This window comes from Macadamia integrifolia, chromosome 14 (assembly GCF_013358625.1).
Source record: "Macadamia integrifolia cultivar HAES 741 chromosome 14, SCU_Mint_v3, whole genome shotgun sequence".
Classification (NCBI taxonomy): domain Eukaryota; kingdom Viridiplantae; phylum Streptophyta; class Magnoliopsida; order Proteales; family Proteaceae; genus Macadamia; species Macadamia integrifolia.
In genome coordinates this window covers 10143857-10161560 of record NC_056570.1, presented here as the reverse complement: position 1 = coordinate 10161560, position 17704 = coordinate 10143857, and the positions used below count along the sequence as shown (strand labels likewise).

General features: G+C 37.5%; 1 protein-coding gene across 1 annotated transcript in view; it reads left to right on the top strand.

The window, feature by feature from the left end:
- LOC122060609 (transcription initiation factor TFIID subunit 2) overlaps nucleotides 1–17374 on the top strand; it is a 47741-nt gene extending 30367 nt beyond the window's left edge. The window contains 7 exon segments of the mRNA XM_042623740.1: nucleotides 885–971; nucleotides 6747–6836; nucleotides 13699–13757; nucleotides 13852–13942; nucleotides 14118–14283; nucleotides 14363–14546; nucleotides 16029–17374. Of these exon segments, the coding sequence (XP_042479674.1) occupies nucleotides 885–971; nucleotides 6747–6836; nucleotides 13699–13757; nucleotides 13852–13942; nucleotides 14118–14283; nucleotides 14363–14546; nucleotides 16029–17064 (1713 nt within the window). The 3' untranslated portion in view covers nucleotides 17065–17374.
- The last annotated feature ends 330 nt before the right edge of the window (nucleotides 17375–17704 follow it).

Below are 17704 nucleotides of genomic sequence, written 5' to 3'. Positions count from 1 at the left end.
TTGTTTAAGTGAAGTAAATCCGGTGGCGGATTATCTGGCAGAATCAGTGTCAAAAAAGGGCTTGTCTTCTTCTATGGTTGTCTTTCCCCCTTTCATGCAAAAGATGATCATGTGATTGGTGCTTGAAGGAGACCGAGATTTTGTATCTCAAGGTGTTGACCCTTATTTTGTTAGGCGGTTTCCCCTGTTGATGGCAATGCCGAAGGTGGGAGGGAGCTGTCTAAGCCTTGTTTGAGTCTCTGGTTATTTTTCCAGTATATCTCCGTAATCTTTCTCTTCTTTATTTTAGTGCAAATGATCTTATCGAGAGGTGTATATATATATATATATTTTTTTTTTTGGGTTTGAGTCTTGAGAGCAGCCACTTCGTGCAAAAAATGCCGAAGGTTAAGACTGTCTCCAAATTAACCCCTCCCTGCACCCTGCGTAGGCTGGACCAGCTATGGATAATGCCCCCTATTTATGTTAAATATTAAAAATCTTGAAAATAAAACTAAATAACTGATGCTTTACTGAATCCTTCACTACTTTATGTCGGTTCTTTCTTGGTAAATACCTTTATGTGGATGAATTGCTGTACTGATTACTGTTTTCTTTGTTAATTAAAAAATGGAAAGGAATAAGGACTGTTTTCCTTTCTATAGTAGGTATTTCTTTGTGGTTACAGCTGTTCAACTTTGACATATAAGGTTTTAGATGCTCTACAACCTGTCTTTTGCTATTGATCTGACTAGCTATTGTAAATGGAAAATTAATTCTATTTGCTGGGAGACTGATTTCTAAGTATTTTCTTTAAATGCTTTAAATTTAAAAGTTTTTTCTTTTCCATTTTGATAAAAGCTCTATTTATTCTGTCTTAGGACTAAACTGAATTCTCTTATTAGGCCATTCCTCCTGCAATAGCTACAGTCAGAGCAGCAGACAAGAAAAGCCCAAGAGAAGCAGTTGAGTTTGTTTTACAACTGTTAAAGGTAACTCTTGGCCCTTACCCAAAAGTTTTGTCCCCCACAGCTCAAGTTCCTATATATCTTCTTTTCAATCTCTATTATTGTTCTGTGGACTGTAATTACTAATCAATGATCTGTTTGACCCCAAGGGTGTAGCCGAGTTGGCAAGGGACCTTCGCCTTAGGAAGCGTGTGGTTCTGAGTTAGACTCCTCTTACTTCCTTGTGGCCATTCACACGGGGGTGTTTAGTGCTCTTCACTGCTTTCAGTGAAAGTTGAATGGTTCTCATTCACCCCTGATATGACCCGGTTCCTGTGGTTGGGGGTTCAGGATGGACCTGCGCGAATAGTCAGGCACTCAGGCCTGGATACCTAACCTCAGCAAAAAAAAAAAAGATGTGTTTGACTGAACAGATTATACTTTATGGATTGTGACGTACACATTCACTATGGTAGAAGATTTGAGCAAATATTTGACGTCTCCCCATTTATGTTAATTAACACCGATTGAAAACAAATTGCATTATGTGACTCCTATCATCTCCACTACTGGAATCTGTACAACAAAACCTCAGTCCATTAAAACTCTCTGCAGATTAGAAAATACATCTTTATCAACGCTTGAGTCTTGAAGATTCTTCTGGTCCTCTATTGCCAAATCCCTCTGATCTGCAATTCATTGATGAAAAGGCTTAGAACAAGTTCCCAAGTGTTGTAAGATCCAAATTTGGGGAGAGTTTGCATCGTTAGCAGTTTTTTCTCGTAAAAAATTGAAATTTATATTTAAACTTTTGATAATTTGCAATATTTACATATAGTTGTTTTCCAGTTTTATGCCTGTCTTGTGAACTTCTATTGATGGATTTAGTTATTTTGCACGTTATTGAAATATTCTATTGTTTCATATTCTCCACATGATTTGTCACAGTTCTTGAATCATAATTGTCAGTCTTTCCCTCTCCAGTTCCAACCCCCTCCCACCCCCCTCACCCCCCCCACCCAAAAAAAAAAAAAAAAAAGGCGAAGCAATTTCACTATCTTCTTAATATGTCCTGAAAGGAGTTACTTTATAATGCTTATGACACTGAGAGCATTATGCGAAGAGGTTTTATTAAGTTGTCCAAAACAGCTGTTAATACTGAACAGAAATCAATGGAATATCAACTCAGCTTGCTTGCAACACCAATCTGTTTGTGCTACATGGGTTAAACTATTACATTCAGCAATGCTTCATGCTGTTTGCAGAATATCTTTCACCTTTTTTTTTTCAATTCAAATTTTTTAATGGCTCTTTTATTTGCTTTGTTTAGCTAGTTTCTTATTGCTTGCATAGTTTGTAAATGGTTTCTATCTTCATGGTCTGGGATCTTTCCATCTTGGTTTAATGTAGGTGGTAATGTCGACCAGCCAAGCCTTCAACTGCAGGATTTTTTTATCAGAAGAACAACCAGAACCAGCCCAATAAAATGTCAGGAAATCAGAAAAGAAAAGAGGACACAATAAAACTGTCGATTCCAACAGATCTGGTTCTGCAGGTCAAACTAACAAATAGGACCAGTGGCCTACCAGGGGACTAGCAAAGGTCTCTCACTGCCTATTCAATATGTATAATAGCATAGGATAGTATAGAACCCAAACACAGTAGTACAGTTCCACTGATTTCAGTTTCAGTCTCATAAATCCACTACAGGACAAAAAGAAGGAGATTTTTAATCTTACAATTGGATGGTCAGAATCAGCCCAAACCAAGGTTGAGTTCCACTAGGTAGGGAGGAAGGATCTACCAGAATTTCAGCCCAAACTGATGGCTGTAAGTGCTACAGGGAATAGGGAACTGATTGTGACACTTGAGAGAATTCTGGGCAGAACTGAATTCTAAATACCTGGTTCGATGATCAATAATAAAATCCTTGAACAACAACCTTGAAGCAGAAGAATACTTGAAGAAGAAGATCCTCCTGGGCTTCCCACCGTAAGGAGTCTTCGGATCGAACACCAACCCTTCACTGTTTTCTTAATTCATAAAATCATCCCAGCTTTAGGAGCTCTTCTTCTTTATTTATAATGATGGGGAAGGGAATTACAAAATAGAAGGTTCCTTAAAAGGAAACCGTAATTTAGTCTCCTAATACAATACTTATTAAAAACTGAAATTAAAAACTAATTAATAATGACTTGACTCAACTAATAACTTGATTCCTAAGAAAACAAAGACTAACAACTTAATTTGAACTCAACTAAAAAGGAAACTAATGAAAAAGGAAACAAACTAGTAATTCCCGTATGCGACCTTAAAGCCCCTCATTAGGCCCATAAAGTGGCCTATTACACTCAAAACACATGGGATCAAAGGCCCAACATATATGGAACCCAACCCTAGGCTTATTCCTAATAAAACAAAGCCTAATTTGGTGAAGAATCTGCATTAGGTGGCATATCAATTGTTGTATATTGGCCATTCCATTGTTATCGACTTTGATCTTTTACCTAGTGAGGGAGACACCATTTTGACGGGTAACTTAGAATAGTACAAGCGCTCAAACTAGTTGAGCTGGGTCTGGGTTGGGTACTTGAATGTATATATTGAAACTCAAAAAAGTAATAGAAGCTTCAATAGTGGAATTCTTGGAATAATAAAGGAATATTTGTTGGGTTTCTGTCACAATTGAAATTTCTTGCAAAATAAATTCTGTTAAATCATAATGTCATGCTGCCTGCTAATCTAACCCTTTTTTCCCCTTCAATTCTGAGTTGTATGAATTGGTGGATTATCTGGATGCATATCAGATGGAAATAATGAATTGATATTGTCATCCATACTTGAAGTTAAAACTTTGATACATGTAATGTCATTTAGTTATGGATTTTCTTTGCCCCCAACTTAGTGACTATGCTTTTGACTAAATTTTACTGCTTTGTCAATTTTGCAAATTGAATTAAACTCACAAATTTTTTTTTTGGATTTGGTTTTATTCCTGAATTTGAGTTTTTAGTAAGGAGCCGTTTGATAACACTTCTATTCCTGGAGAGTGTTCTTTTATAGAAGTGTTCTTTTTCGATTCCATGCTGTGAAGACACTCTGGCGGAATAGAAACATCGTTTGGTAAAACTATCTCAGAAATGTCCTTAGAACAGGAAAAGAACAAAAACAACGTTTGACAAACACTTCTATTCCTTAAAGGACAATAATGAAAATTCACTTTTGAACAATGAAATCAATAATTATAAACATGCTATTATGGTCAAATTTAACTTAAATAAGGAAATAATTTGTTTATGAAATTATCTTTTAAAATACTATTACTTGAAGGAAATAATAAAATATAAGCATAAAGAGTTTCCACATTTATCTTAATAAAAAAACAAAAGTCTACTATTCAAGTTTATAGGAATTACAAAATAAAAATCATAGCTGCAAATAGGTGTCTTGAAATTTTATTACATAAACAATCAAATTAGGGGGTAACCCTTATCTACTGCCATCTGATTTGCAATTTGTATCCTTAGCTCATTCATCTGTCTTCCTTGTACACATTGACTGCCCTGATGAATTGTAGTAGAAGTACCTACACCATCACTATTGGTGTATTTAGAATGTGTAATCTTTTTATCAGTACCTTTATCATGTTCCTAGAAGTTGTGTACCCAGCGGCAAGAGCAAGCACTGGCTGCACCGCAATATAAAGGCCCGGGACATTAAGGTCTCAAACATAATCTCGCCAGTGTACTCTCGACTCTTGGGAGGAGTGAGGGGAGACTCAGTGAGAAGGAAATAATGATCCTCCGGGTCACAACGCAAGTAATTGAAGATACACTGTTGCCAGAATCGCTCCATGGCATCCCAATTCTCCACCTGACCATGACGAATCGGGTAACTAAGATTGTAAGTATTACTAGATCGATATCGAGCAGTAGCCTCGTCTCCAATGAAGAAGTCAAGATCGGCCATTACGCCCGCGCTGTGTTGGGCAAGCCAATTACTACCCTTCATAGAACTCCTGGATTGGTTCGTAAATGACTCGTTAACAGCAACCACGGTGGGGATGATGAAACACGGTTCAACATTACCGGCAAATCCCATCTTTGTATAACTGAAATCGTGCAAGAAAGTATAAGAATAAGAAGAATTAAAGAGAAACAAAATGGGAGGTTCTGTGGAAGAATGGGGAGAGAGAGAGAGAGAGAGTACCCAGTTCTGTTATCTATGACAACAGCGGGACGAGAAGCGGCGGCGGCGTCCATTAGAGCGGAAAGTGGGAGAAGTGGATCTGCGACTGAGATCCGAGAAGGGTTTAAGACATGGTTTCATCATATCGGTCGCAGTGAAGGAGTCGATAAAAGCAAAGCAACAAAAGGAGATCTCGACGTCGATCCCAAGCGAAAGCACCCACTCGACGCACACCCCCCTCGTAGGTTCAAAATGATTCTTACTCCATCCATTTCAACGACGCATGTAGGGGTTGCCGACTAACATCATCCTCATGCCTTGGGCGACCGAGAGAGAGGCAGGGAAGCGGCGACCGAGAGAGAGAGAGACCATTGCAGGGAAGTGGCGACCGAGAGAGAGAGAGAGAACCTGTTGCAGGGAAACGGCGGGTTTGGGGATTTTTGATCGTGAGTTGCAGTAAAGGGGTCGTGGGGTTTTGAATGGTTTTTGTTCTTTTAAGTTAGTGGAAGAATAGAAAAGTAACTTTTTTGTACTCTTGCAATGTGTTCTTTAGTCATTCTTTTCATTGGTTCATTCCGGGGGAATACAAAAATGAACCGGACGTGCCAAACATATTTCTGTTCTATTTGCATTCCTGCAGAATAGAAGAACACCAGAAACATTCTCCCAGAGTGTTATCAAACGGCCCCTAACCATGAGTTAAACAGTCTATTCCTTCAACCAAAAATTACTAATGGTCCATGGTTTTCTGGTAAGATTCTAGCTGACTCAGGCTGGGTGATTGGATGACTTTGGATGCAAACTGCTGGGACCAAACAGTCCAAGCTCCACTCTCTCTCTCTCTTTCCACCATTGGGTGGACCATATTGGTGAATCCCTTGTATTGTTTGTCAATTGATTGATTGAAAACAACCAAGTTTTTAAATGGGTAGGCTTGGGTTCTTCCAGTGTTGACGTTCAGAAATGGGATCTAAACTCTTCGCTTTAAAAATTGAAGAAAAAGGGATGATGTTATGGACACCCACTTAGCTGCTCTTTAATTTTCCCCTAAATAGAAATATGTAAAGTTCATTTTTATCTGGTTCTTGTTTTAGGAAAGGGTGCTTGGTGTCACCAAAGTGGGAACTTAGTAGCTGTAACATTTTTTTAATTGCCCCTTGTCTTGTTCCCAGAAGTTCATTAATTTGAGGGTAAAATGGGATTTTTACAACTGTCACTATCAAGAGTTGTCATTGTCTTGCATAATTTTCAAGTTGACATGTGAAATGACAGTAGTTGACCCTTACTGTAAAAAGTTTTTTATACTAAAACGGAAAAAAGTAAAAAGGTTATAACTATCTTTTTCACCAAGCTTGGTTACAGCAAGGTTTTCCCTTTAGAAAAATTTAATCTCTTAAAGTTCACGGTGTCTTAAAGTAGAAAGATTTTTTTTTTGGTTACCGTGAACTTGAAGTGCATGCATGAGTGCAGACATGTGTATACACATGTTTTTTTCCATTGCCTTGAATATTTCCATTTAGTCAAATATGTGAAGTCCATGAGGATTCTTTGGTTTGTTCTTGAGTGATTGTATGTGTATATCGTGTCCAATGTTAACTTTTTCTCTTTGGCCTTTTGATGATTGCCTTACAGTATAATGATAACAATGGAAATTCTTACTCTGATGTATACTGGCTTGCTGCATTGGTCGAGTCAGTTGGTGAACTTGAGTTTGGACAACAGGTACTTGAATATTAGTATCATTTTCCTTCATGTCAACACTGAAATATTGTTGTTTCTTGATTACTGATGAATAATTTTTGTGACAATGTAGCATTACTTATATTCTTCTCTCTTCAGGTTATGTTTCTTTTATGCTATTGTGTCTCAACTCTAAATCATTGTTTGGCCTGCTGCAAGTCATTTAATTGTTATTATCATTGTTTCATTTTATAACTCAAATATGTGACAATTGGAGTTTCTGAATATTATTCTTTGAACTTGATCTATTATCCTTGTAAAAAAATATGTATGAATGGAAAAGAAATGAAATCAGTATTATCTGTCCCTTCTTCTCTTGAGATCCTAAATCATACTAAATTTAATGTGATTATTCTGTTCTGTGAATATAGGCCTCGACATTTCTAGGAACCTAGATTGACTTACGTTTATGAATATAATGTGTTGTGAGGAACTTTTGAGAAGCATGTTGGGAATAATCCCTCATTGGAAAACCTTGGGACCTTGGACGTCTTCATATACCAGTTAGGCCTCCCCCCCTAACATCTTAAGCTTTTGGGATGGACTTCTTCAACATGATATCAGAGCCATCAAGCTCACTGTGTTAATTAAATCTCTGTGTATGGTCACCCAAAAGTTGGGCCATACATGTCATACATACTGATTACTGCCATCCAAAAGAGGGCCAACCCGTGAAGGCGAGTGTTAGGAATAATCCCACAATGGAGAACTCGGGGACCTTGGATCCCTTCATGTACCAGTTGGGCCTTTCCATCTTATAGCTTAAGCTTTTGGGTTGGACTTTTTCAACAACATGCCCCTTGATTGAACATATGCACCCAAGGCCTGCAAGGACTGTAGCAGGTTGTTACAATAATAGTAGCTGAATCAATCCCTTTCTGCCTTTCTGATTGACACTTCTTGATTCCTTTTGAAAACATAATTGCTAGGCTGATGGATCCTGCCTGTCTGCTGAAAGGAATCCTATGATTGACTTATTCTGACCAGAAACAAAATTGACTTGGAGCCTCAATGTGGACAGTCATATTGTTACATCTGATTAGTTTTGGCACTTTGCAATATAATAATGTTTAATACAAAACCTAATAGCAACATGTAGTTTTCTCCGCTGCTAGTATGCACTTCCATTTTCTACGCTGCTAACCTAGGTTAGGGGTTTTTAACATTGGGTGGGTAAGAATCAAAAGTAGTTTCAGTTCTTTGGATGGACTCAGATTATTTTCCATCCTAATCCTTAAAACATTGGTTCTCTCTCTCACACACACACGGAGTTCTTGCTGCTTAGATTTTTTTGCGGTGTATGTATTTTTCTGTTCGAATTTGGGACAAGGCATATGCTTGGATAACTTCTGCTGTTTGTAATTTTCATACTCGTCTGGTACACATTGAGAACTACTTAATTTTCTTCGGAAAGACTTGATGCAATTGACATCAGTGTCATCCATGGGCAAAGAAAAGTGGCAGATATCTTGACCCAACTTCATCTGCATGATCTCTGCCATTAGGAAATTTAAGATTTTTACTTTGTTTAGTTATATATCTTAATTGGGGAACTGTAATACTCTTTTTTTTTTTTTTTTTTCTGATTCTTCCACACTTTGTTTTTCCCATCCTTTGTTTATTGATGACATTCATTGTAACACCCCAAATCTCACCCCTTTACATTGACTGTGAATAGGCAAGAGTGACAAACTGGAGAAGCCAACACTAGCTTGGCTGGCAGCAATGGAATGCCAGGAAGGGGATGACCCAACGTGTATTTGTACCTTCTGCCAACAGTGTTGGAAGAAACAACAGGAAAAGCGGGCCAGCAGGTATTTATTCACCTTCCATAAGGGTTAAAAAAAATTAAATATATATATATATATATATGTCCAACTGGCTTGTTGACTGGACAGAATGCTAGAATTGGCTGAAATGGGTCTCACATTTGAAAATTTGACATGTGGACCTATTTCTAAGGTTCAGAGATAATTAATTAAGATAAATAATAAAATATGTAAGTAAAATAATATTTTAAGATGGGTACCTATAAGTATTAATAATATAGTAATGTAAGTCATATGGTATCATATATATATCTGAATATATAATATTATATAATAAGATAGTGGATATATTAAAATAAGTTAAATAAGAAAAATTATGAAATTAGAGTTGTAATTTAATATGGGTATATAATGTATAAATCTGAAATTAGAAATATATATTAAGTATAAGTATATTATAATGTATTATTACATATAGTGTAAGTGGGCCACTAACTTTGAGTTAGTGGACCACTAAGGTAGTGGGGCTATTTAAAGGCCATCATTAACTCTTTCTCTCAAATCTCTCACACTCAACCGTATAGCAAGAAGAAGAAAGAAGAAGAAGAAGAAGAAGAAGAGAAGAGAAGAGAAGAGAAGAGAAGGACATCGGAGAAGAAATTGATTTGCTTAGAAGATTACTGCAAGATTCAGAAAAAAGGTAAGATAATCTCACCTAGATTAACCTGTAAGCCTGTAATAAGAAGAATTTTTAAAAATTAAAAAGGGTATGAACTGATTTTGTGTAGAGAAGGAAATTCTGAAAATTTCAGCAAGTAAACTTGCTATATAGAGTTTTATTTCTCTGATTCTGGATGGATGGAAGGCATGAACTGATTTTACAAAAAGAGATACACTATGGCCGATTGGGGTTAGAATGTGAGGTTTCATACCTAAAACCTCAAAAACAGTGAAATGGCTTAGAGAAGAAGTGAAATCTCTCTCTGAATTCTGTTCTTTGAGACTCTAATGGTGCATGCAAATTAATTAAGGTTCAATCTCTTACATGCAAAGTAAAATTTGTGATGAAATGCATGCATGCAACTTTAGATTGGAGATGGATCATGAAAATTTGATGATTGAACTTGTGGATGGAATTTTGAGATTAATGCATGATTAATCTCAAATTTATTAGTTCACTGTGAATAAGTACTTCAAGTTGATCACTTTATTAATCCAACACTAACCCATTTTAATTAATTATGATCAATTACCCATTTCAGCAGAAAATTCCATAATCAAACCTCATATTCTCAAAATTCCATCCACAAGTATGAATTAGTCATCAAATTTTCATGATCCATCTTCAATCTAAAGTTGCATGCATGCATTTCATCACAAATTTTACTTTGCATGTAAGAGATTGGACCTTAATTAATTTGCATGCACCATTAGAGTCTCAATGAACAGAATCAGAGAGAGATTTCACTTCTTCTCTAAGCCATTTCACTGTTTTGAGGTTTTAGGTATAAAACTTCACATTCTATAACCCCAATCGGCCATGGTGTATGCCTCTTTTTGTAAAATCAGTTCATGCATTCCATCCATCCAGAATCAGAGAAATAAAACTCTATATAGCAAGTTTACGTGCTGAAATTTTCAGAATTTCCTTCCATGCACAAAATCAGTTCATACCCTTTCTAATTTCTGAAAATCCTTCTTGTTACAGGCTTACAGGTTAATCTAGGTGAGATTATCTTACCTTTTTGCTGAATCTTGCAGCAATCTTCCAAGCAAATCAATTTCTTCTCTGATTTCCTTCTCTTCTCTTCTCTTCTCTTCTCTTCTCTTCTCTTCTCTTCTTCTTTTCTCTTATTGTTGAACGGTTGAGAGAGTGAGAGATTTGAGAGAAAGAGTTAATGGTGGCCTTTAAATAGCCCCACTACCTTAGTGGTCCATTAACTTTACTACCTTAGTGGTCCACTTGCACTGTATGTAATAATACATTATAATATACTTATACTTAATATATATTTTTAATTTCAGATTTATTCATTATATGCCCATATTAAATTCTAACTCTAATTTCATAATTTTTCTTATTTAACTTATTTTAATATAGCCACTATCTTATTATATATATATATATATATATATGTATGGTACCATATGACTTTCATTACTATATTATTAATACTTATAGGTACCCGTCTTAAAATAATATTTTATTATTTATCTTAATTAATTATCTCTGACCCTTAGAAATAGGTCCACATGTCCAATTTTCAAATGTGAGACCCATTTCAGCCAATTCTGGCATTCTGTCTAGTCAACAAGCCAGTTGGACATATATATATTTAATTTTTTTTTTTTAACCCTTATGGAAGGTGAATAAATACCTGCTGGCCCGCTTTCTTGCTGTTTCTTCCAACACTATTGGCAGAAGGTACAAGTACATGTTGGGTCATCCCTTTCTTTCTAGCATTCCACTGCTGCCAGCAAAGCTAGTGTTGGCTTCTTCAGCTTGTCACTCTTGCTTATTCACGGTCAATGTAAAGGGGTGAGATTTGGGGTGTTACATTCATGGCCTATATGTTATTTGTGGTTGTGCTTTTCATCCTCTTGGTGCTCACAATTTGGACTTTGCCTACTTTAATTTTTCCAGAGAATCATTTTTAGTTTTTTATTTTTGGTTTTATTTAAATTGATGGATGATATTAACTAATGAAATACGAAACTGGATTGAACAGTAATTGCAAAGAGGGGGGGGGGAGGAGTAAAATAAATGAAAAGTGGCTCCATAAATAGTGGCTTCATATGGTTTAAAAAAGTAACTCAACCCTGCTCAGCCTTATCCCAGCTAAATGGGGTCGGTTACATGGGTCCTCTTTTGCCAATCAACTTTATTCGAAGCCATACTTGTTACCAGCTCTAAGCTATGCATGTGTTTCCTCTCTACTTCTCCTAGAGGCATTTTAGACATGCCCCCGGTCTAAAACAACCGAACCAAATTCTATGTTTTACCACAGACAGAGATGGTGGGTAGATATGTTTCCTTCTGATAAGGCCACACCATTTTCCTGTGGAAGGTTCATGTGATTGGGTTATTGAGGGTCCAAGTACAATATTTATGATAAATATTGAACTTGGAAATCCAACCCCCCCAACCCCCCAACCCCAATATATATATATATATATATAACATGGAAGTTGGAACCACAGCATAGATAACATCCAGAGGGGGCTCATCTATCCATTGTTGATTTTGATAGATCAGACCTTCACATGGCTCACACATGTATTTTGAGGATAAGCTTCTCTAAATGGGCCATGCTGGAAAATTTTCTCCATTTGTCTGTCTCCTGGATGGCTGGATTGCTAGAAATGTTTGTGTCATAGTCATTAGTCACTATTGATCTCCATATGTGTGCATCTTGATGCACATGCTGATGGGCTTCTTAGAGGAGAGGATCAGGTCTATGATGAGAACTGCTGGCTCGTGAGAGCCTTGGGGGTGGTGGGGAGGGTTTGGATCATTTTGAAAAAGAATTAAGACTAAAATTGAGCTTAATGATATGGAACCATATTTATGATAAACTTCGGTCTTGGTCAGAACTGTCAGATGTGAATCAACCATCATGATCCCCGTTCGATGACAAGGACCTGGCTATGTTGATGAGAATTTGAATCATCTGACCAATTTAATGACTTACTCAGATAAGTCTGAATCAGTCTATATTGAAATATATTCTTTCAAGAATACCTAGCAGGAGGACCGATCTGCATATAGGACTGATATCCGGCTTAGATCCGATTCTACCTTGATCTCCATCAATCGGCCTTCAGGCTGGCCCTTTCCATGGTGGATTATGGCAGACGAAAACAGATCCTAGCATTGAAGAAGTTCCGGTAAACAGATTTTCTCACAGTAGAATGAGATGGGGAATGATGGAGATGTGATTGGGTTAGGGTTCGGCTGCTTTTTTTAGTAACTTGTGAAGGAATTGAACTGAAATTTTTGACGGGAATGGGCTTCTTTTGGTGGGATTCTGGTGCGGATTTAGTGCTTTCGTCGGTTTTTTTAGTGGGGTGTTTGTTAGGAGTTCCTTTGTTGAGTTCATTAATGGTGAGTTGATGTCGTTGGAAATGTAAGTTTCTGAATCTTCTTCTCTTGTTTGTTTGGAGTGGGACATGTGAAAGTGAAGTGCGTGTGTTGTTGGCGAGAGCTGGAATTCTGCAAGTTGAGTACAAGATCAAGCAACGAAGAAGCTTCAGTTGATGTTTTAGCTTTTTCATCAGCAGCGAAGAAGCTGTGGAGTCCCGAATTTTAATAGTCAGAGCTGGTTGTGGATTTATATGGAATTCGGAAAGTAATTTTTCAGCATTCGCCTGTGAAGGTTCTAGGTAAGAGAATCAGAAAATAGGTGAGAGCTGTGTTCATGGGATTTTAGTTTGTATGATGGTGGATATAGGGCTTTTCAAGAAGGATGGAAGTGGCCAAGGGGGAGAGGGAGGGCGGAGGTGAGAGAGGGAAGACCGGAGGTTACGGTGGCCAAGGGGTCCTGGTTGGAGGTTTCAAAAGAATGGATGAAAGAGAGGTGGAGATGGTAGGTTGCAGAGGTTGGGATCGCTCACCAAGGAAAGGGTATAAGGGTCTATTCACTACCCTTAAAGGGTAGTTTGGGTATTTATGATTTTCCCAATCCATGACTTCATCACTAATAAAGGGTGACTGACTAACAGACGGGCTAGTTGTAATAAATCTTAAATGCAAGGGTGGTTCAAGTAAATTTTCAAACTATTGGGTTGTTGACTGTCGAGCAATCGGACCATAGTACAGGGGGTGTCCAAGTAATTTTTCCATTTATTTCTTACTTCTATCAGTGTATTCTTTTCTAGTGGGGAGTGGTGATGGTCATTTTTCTGTAACAAGCTTGGACTGATTATATTAGTACTCTCTTTTGCATCACGAGATGATTTGACATTCACTTCAATTCGATATACAGAGCATTTTTTTTTTTTTTCATCCTTCTCTTTGTTTGTACTCTTCTTTGAAGTATGCCATTCTCAGGTGTTTCCTTTTTTATCTTTGCCAGAGTATACTCTTCTTATCATCACTTCTCAAACGCATTGATCGGCTTCTACAGTTTGACAGGTGCATTTGGGCTCTATATTTGCAAGATTCACTGCGATTTCATCAAATCATACATGTATTAATTGCATAAAATTCAAATTGCTTGTTTTTTCAGTTTGATGCCAAGCTACAATGGGATATTGACTATTAGCTGCATCCGCACTCTGACACAGATTGCATTAAAGCTTTCAGCATCCGTACCCCTTGTAATGCATCTTTCTACCAACAAAGTTAACCATTCTTATCGAAATCATTTTTATCTTTTAGAATTAGTATTTGTTGATTAATGCAGGGTCATATCTTTTTACTTAGCAGTCTCCTTGCAGTAATTGATTTTGTATTATTTAGTTTTATTTTGTCTACTTATTTCACTTGCTGCAGGATCATGTTTTTCAACTTATTAAACCTTTCCAAAAATTTGAAACAAACTGGCAAGTTCGTATTGAGGCAAGTAGAGCACTCCTTGATCTTGAGTTCCACTGCAAAGGGGTTGATGCAGCTTTATTGTTGTTTATGAAATATTTAGAGGAAGAGCCATCCTTAAGAGGTTTGGCACTGCTCAGATCTGATCTCTGAATATGCAGGATGCATCTCTTTGGAGTCTAAATTGTGCTTTCTGATTGCAGGACAGGTGAAACTAGCTGTGCATGCAATGCGCCTATGTCAGATAAGTTGTGGTTCTGACTCTAATGATGAAATAAGGAGTCCCACACTAGTGACATTGCTAAACCTTCTTGAAAGCCATAAAGCCTTTAACAATGTCTTCCTTCGGCATTACTTGTTCTGCATTTTGCAGATCCTTGCAGGAAGGTGAGTACAGATATCTTCTTTTTGCAGTTAAGTACCTAAACCCTTATTATTGGTCAGACTGATGAAAGTGTCATCATTGTTCAGTGGAAAACTGTTGTTGCAGTTAATTATGCAACATTTTTTTCTTTTCTTCTGTGATAAGCAACAATAGAAATGTACTGAGAGAATAAGAGGAAGAAGATACTAGGTCACATAGAGTGGCATCCAAGATCAGAAAATATAGGAAAGAAAAGAAAACCAAATCACCCAAGCTAGATATGGAATAGAAAAAAGGATCCCATTGACCACTATTCTGATAATGGTAGTGAGTTCCCCTATGTAGTGAATACTTATGTCTAATAATATGATTAGGCATCTTTGGCCCTTCTGTATTAGATCTTGGCTAGCGTGGAAATGGTCCTTATCTATGATATAAAAATCATGACTCCCTATGGTCTCAGCATGCAAGATACAATCTTTGAAATAGAAAGAATCTATCTTTACTATTATTTGGTCAAATTGAAGATATTTCATGCATAGGACTCTGGGTGAATGCTTCAAGAAATAAATCCAAACTAATCATATCCACCAACCATTGTATGTATGAGGCATATAGTTATAATTTAGTGTCATTTATACTGCGCATCCATGTCATATATGCGCACATATTTATGAATATACAAGCGTGAAAGGTTTGATGTTCTCTGTGAACTTTTTTGGAGCCTGGGCTAGGGTGGTTTTGGGTTACCGAGAGCATCAACCTGAGCCCAATCATAGCCTACTTTGTGTTTTCTTTTTTTATCTTTTCCCCCCTAAAAAGCCCAACCCCGACTTTCTTAGTTTTTTTTTTTCCTGGGTTTTGGATTGGGCTTGGGTAATCCCATCCAAGTACCCGCCCTATTAGAAACACTGAAAATATGAAAATGGGTGTATGGACCGGACTGTGACCGTGACCGTGACCGTGACCGTGGCCGGGGTTGGGGTCTGGTACGGGTACGGGTACGGGTGTGGGATTGGGTCCTCCCTTTCCCTTACTTTTTAGTCAAATATTTTTCGGCTCCAAAAGCATGTATACACTATACATATACAGATAAGTATCAGTACATGTATAGAGACACACCCATACGTATATGTACATGCATACATGTATATTCTACAATTTTTTTTTTTAAGGGATGTCACATTAATATTAATTCCTAGTCCTCTGTGCATTGCTATGCTTCTCTTTTAACAGCATGATGTATTTATCTCTATGACTAATAAATTTATGTCATTGTGCAAGTTCTCATTAAATTAAGTGTTGTATTCTGCAAGTTCTTTCATGTTATCAAGTGAGGTGTTATTATGTTACATTTCTATAAAAAATACAACTTGGTTTTTATACCATTTCTCTGGCTTTGAAAATTGCTACTAATTTTTGTAAGCATGTGAGCTTAATTTTGTAGAATTGTAGTTCCAATTCTATATTATGGTTTGCAATTGAGGTCCTGACTTTGTTTTCAGGCCTCCAACACTATATGGTGTCCCTAGAATTCAATTACAGCCAATGGGTGATATGGAAACTTGTAATGAACCGAAGAACAAACCTTCAGGATCTGCAAAGCTACGGATATCAGAGCCTCAAGATCCTTCTGTAGACATCCAAAAACTCTCTCTTGATGGTTTGCACAATCCTGAAGCTTGCAAGGATACAGATACCATTTCCAATGGTAACGAGCGAAGGATGCCAGTTGTTAAGATCAGAGTCAGGCAATCTGTTACATCCAGTAGAGCTGAAGATGCTGATAATACAATTGACAAGTCTAAAGGTGGGCACCATGAAAATGAGAGGGATGCCAGCAGTTCCATGTCTGTGGATGCACCCCAAAGGGTCACTAATGAGCCTTTTAGTACAAGCAACCAAAATGTGGAGGAAGTAAACTCATGCCATGACCATGGTTCTCGGGTGACTGCCAGTATTGGTAGTACCAAACTTGTGAATGATGATGATGAAATTGGGAAGGAATTGCAGTGCACTGCTGACTCAATAAAAGGTGCTTCTTTGCCTCAGTCTGATGATGTGTCATTGCCTGGCATCATTAATGGTACCAATGGAGAGACTGATGCACATAAATATGCAAGTCTTCAAATGCTACCTGTAGGCAGGCATAATCAGGATGGGGCTTTAGTGTCTGAGGGTGGAAATTCAAGGGAGAAAGAGAAAGAGAAAGAGAAGGGGAAAGACAAAGAAAAGAAACGGAAGCAGGAAGAGAAAGATGAGCATAAAAGGCATCGTGATGATCCTGAGTACTTGGAAAGGAAGCGTCTGAAGAAGAAAAAACAGAAGGAGAAAGATATGGCAAAGTTGCTCAGTGGGGAGGCAAAAGCATCTGTGGGGCAGTTGCAGAGCATGGTAAAGTCAGCAAAAGTGGAGTTAAAACCAAATGAATGCAGTGGATCTGAAGCGGTGCTAAAAAGTGTAGAAACCAAAGGCCAGGCTTCAGAAGGTGTTCCCAAGCTTCGAATCAAATTCACGAATCGGAGTCTCAATCAATCATAGTGAAGTGTAGAGATGTAAAGTTGGTTTAGAGGTGCTTCAAACTTTTTAGTATGGTGGATTATCCAAAAGAAAAGGGTAGAGTATGGGGATCTGAAAAATAGTTCACTCCATCTGTATGTGACCATTTTTTGTTTTTTTCCCCCTCATTTCTTTGGGAGCATGCAGATTTAGTTTATGTCTAGCACTGTTTTGTACATAGCGGGATATGTGAAATTAGAGAATTTGTGTTAGTCTAGCACTGATTTAGTTGCAGTTGAGAAGCATGATTCTATTTATTAAGTGTGTCAAAGCAGAAAATTTGTTCCGTTCTTGCAAGCTTGTCACCACTCTAATTTTTTTTTTTGGGGTGGGGGTGTTATGGATGAGAACCTCCTGGTAGGATGGGTTACTGCGCCACACACTATCAATTGCGCTAGGCAGTTGTTCTCACTTGTCACCAGCTGGATTTATAGTTTTGTTTTTGCTGAGGCACCTTAGTTTGTAGTTGAGGATCATTTTCTTTCAGCTAATGAAGTTACACGAATATTACACGATGAGAAGAAACTGTAAACGAAGTTGCATTGAAGAATGATTGATACTGTTTTGGGTGAAAGTGATGCCAATTCCATGTTTATCTATCTATACCTGGTTTGAAGTTGAA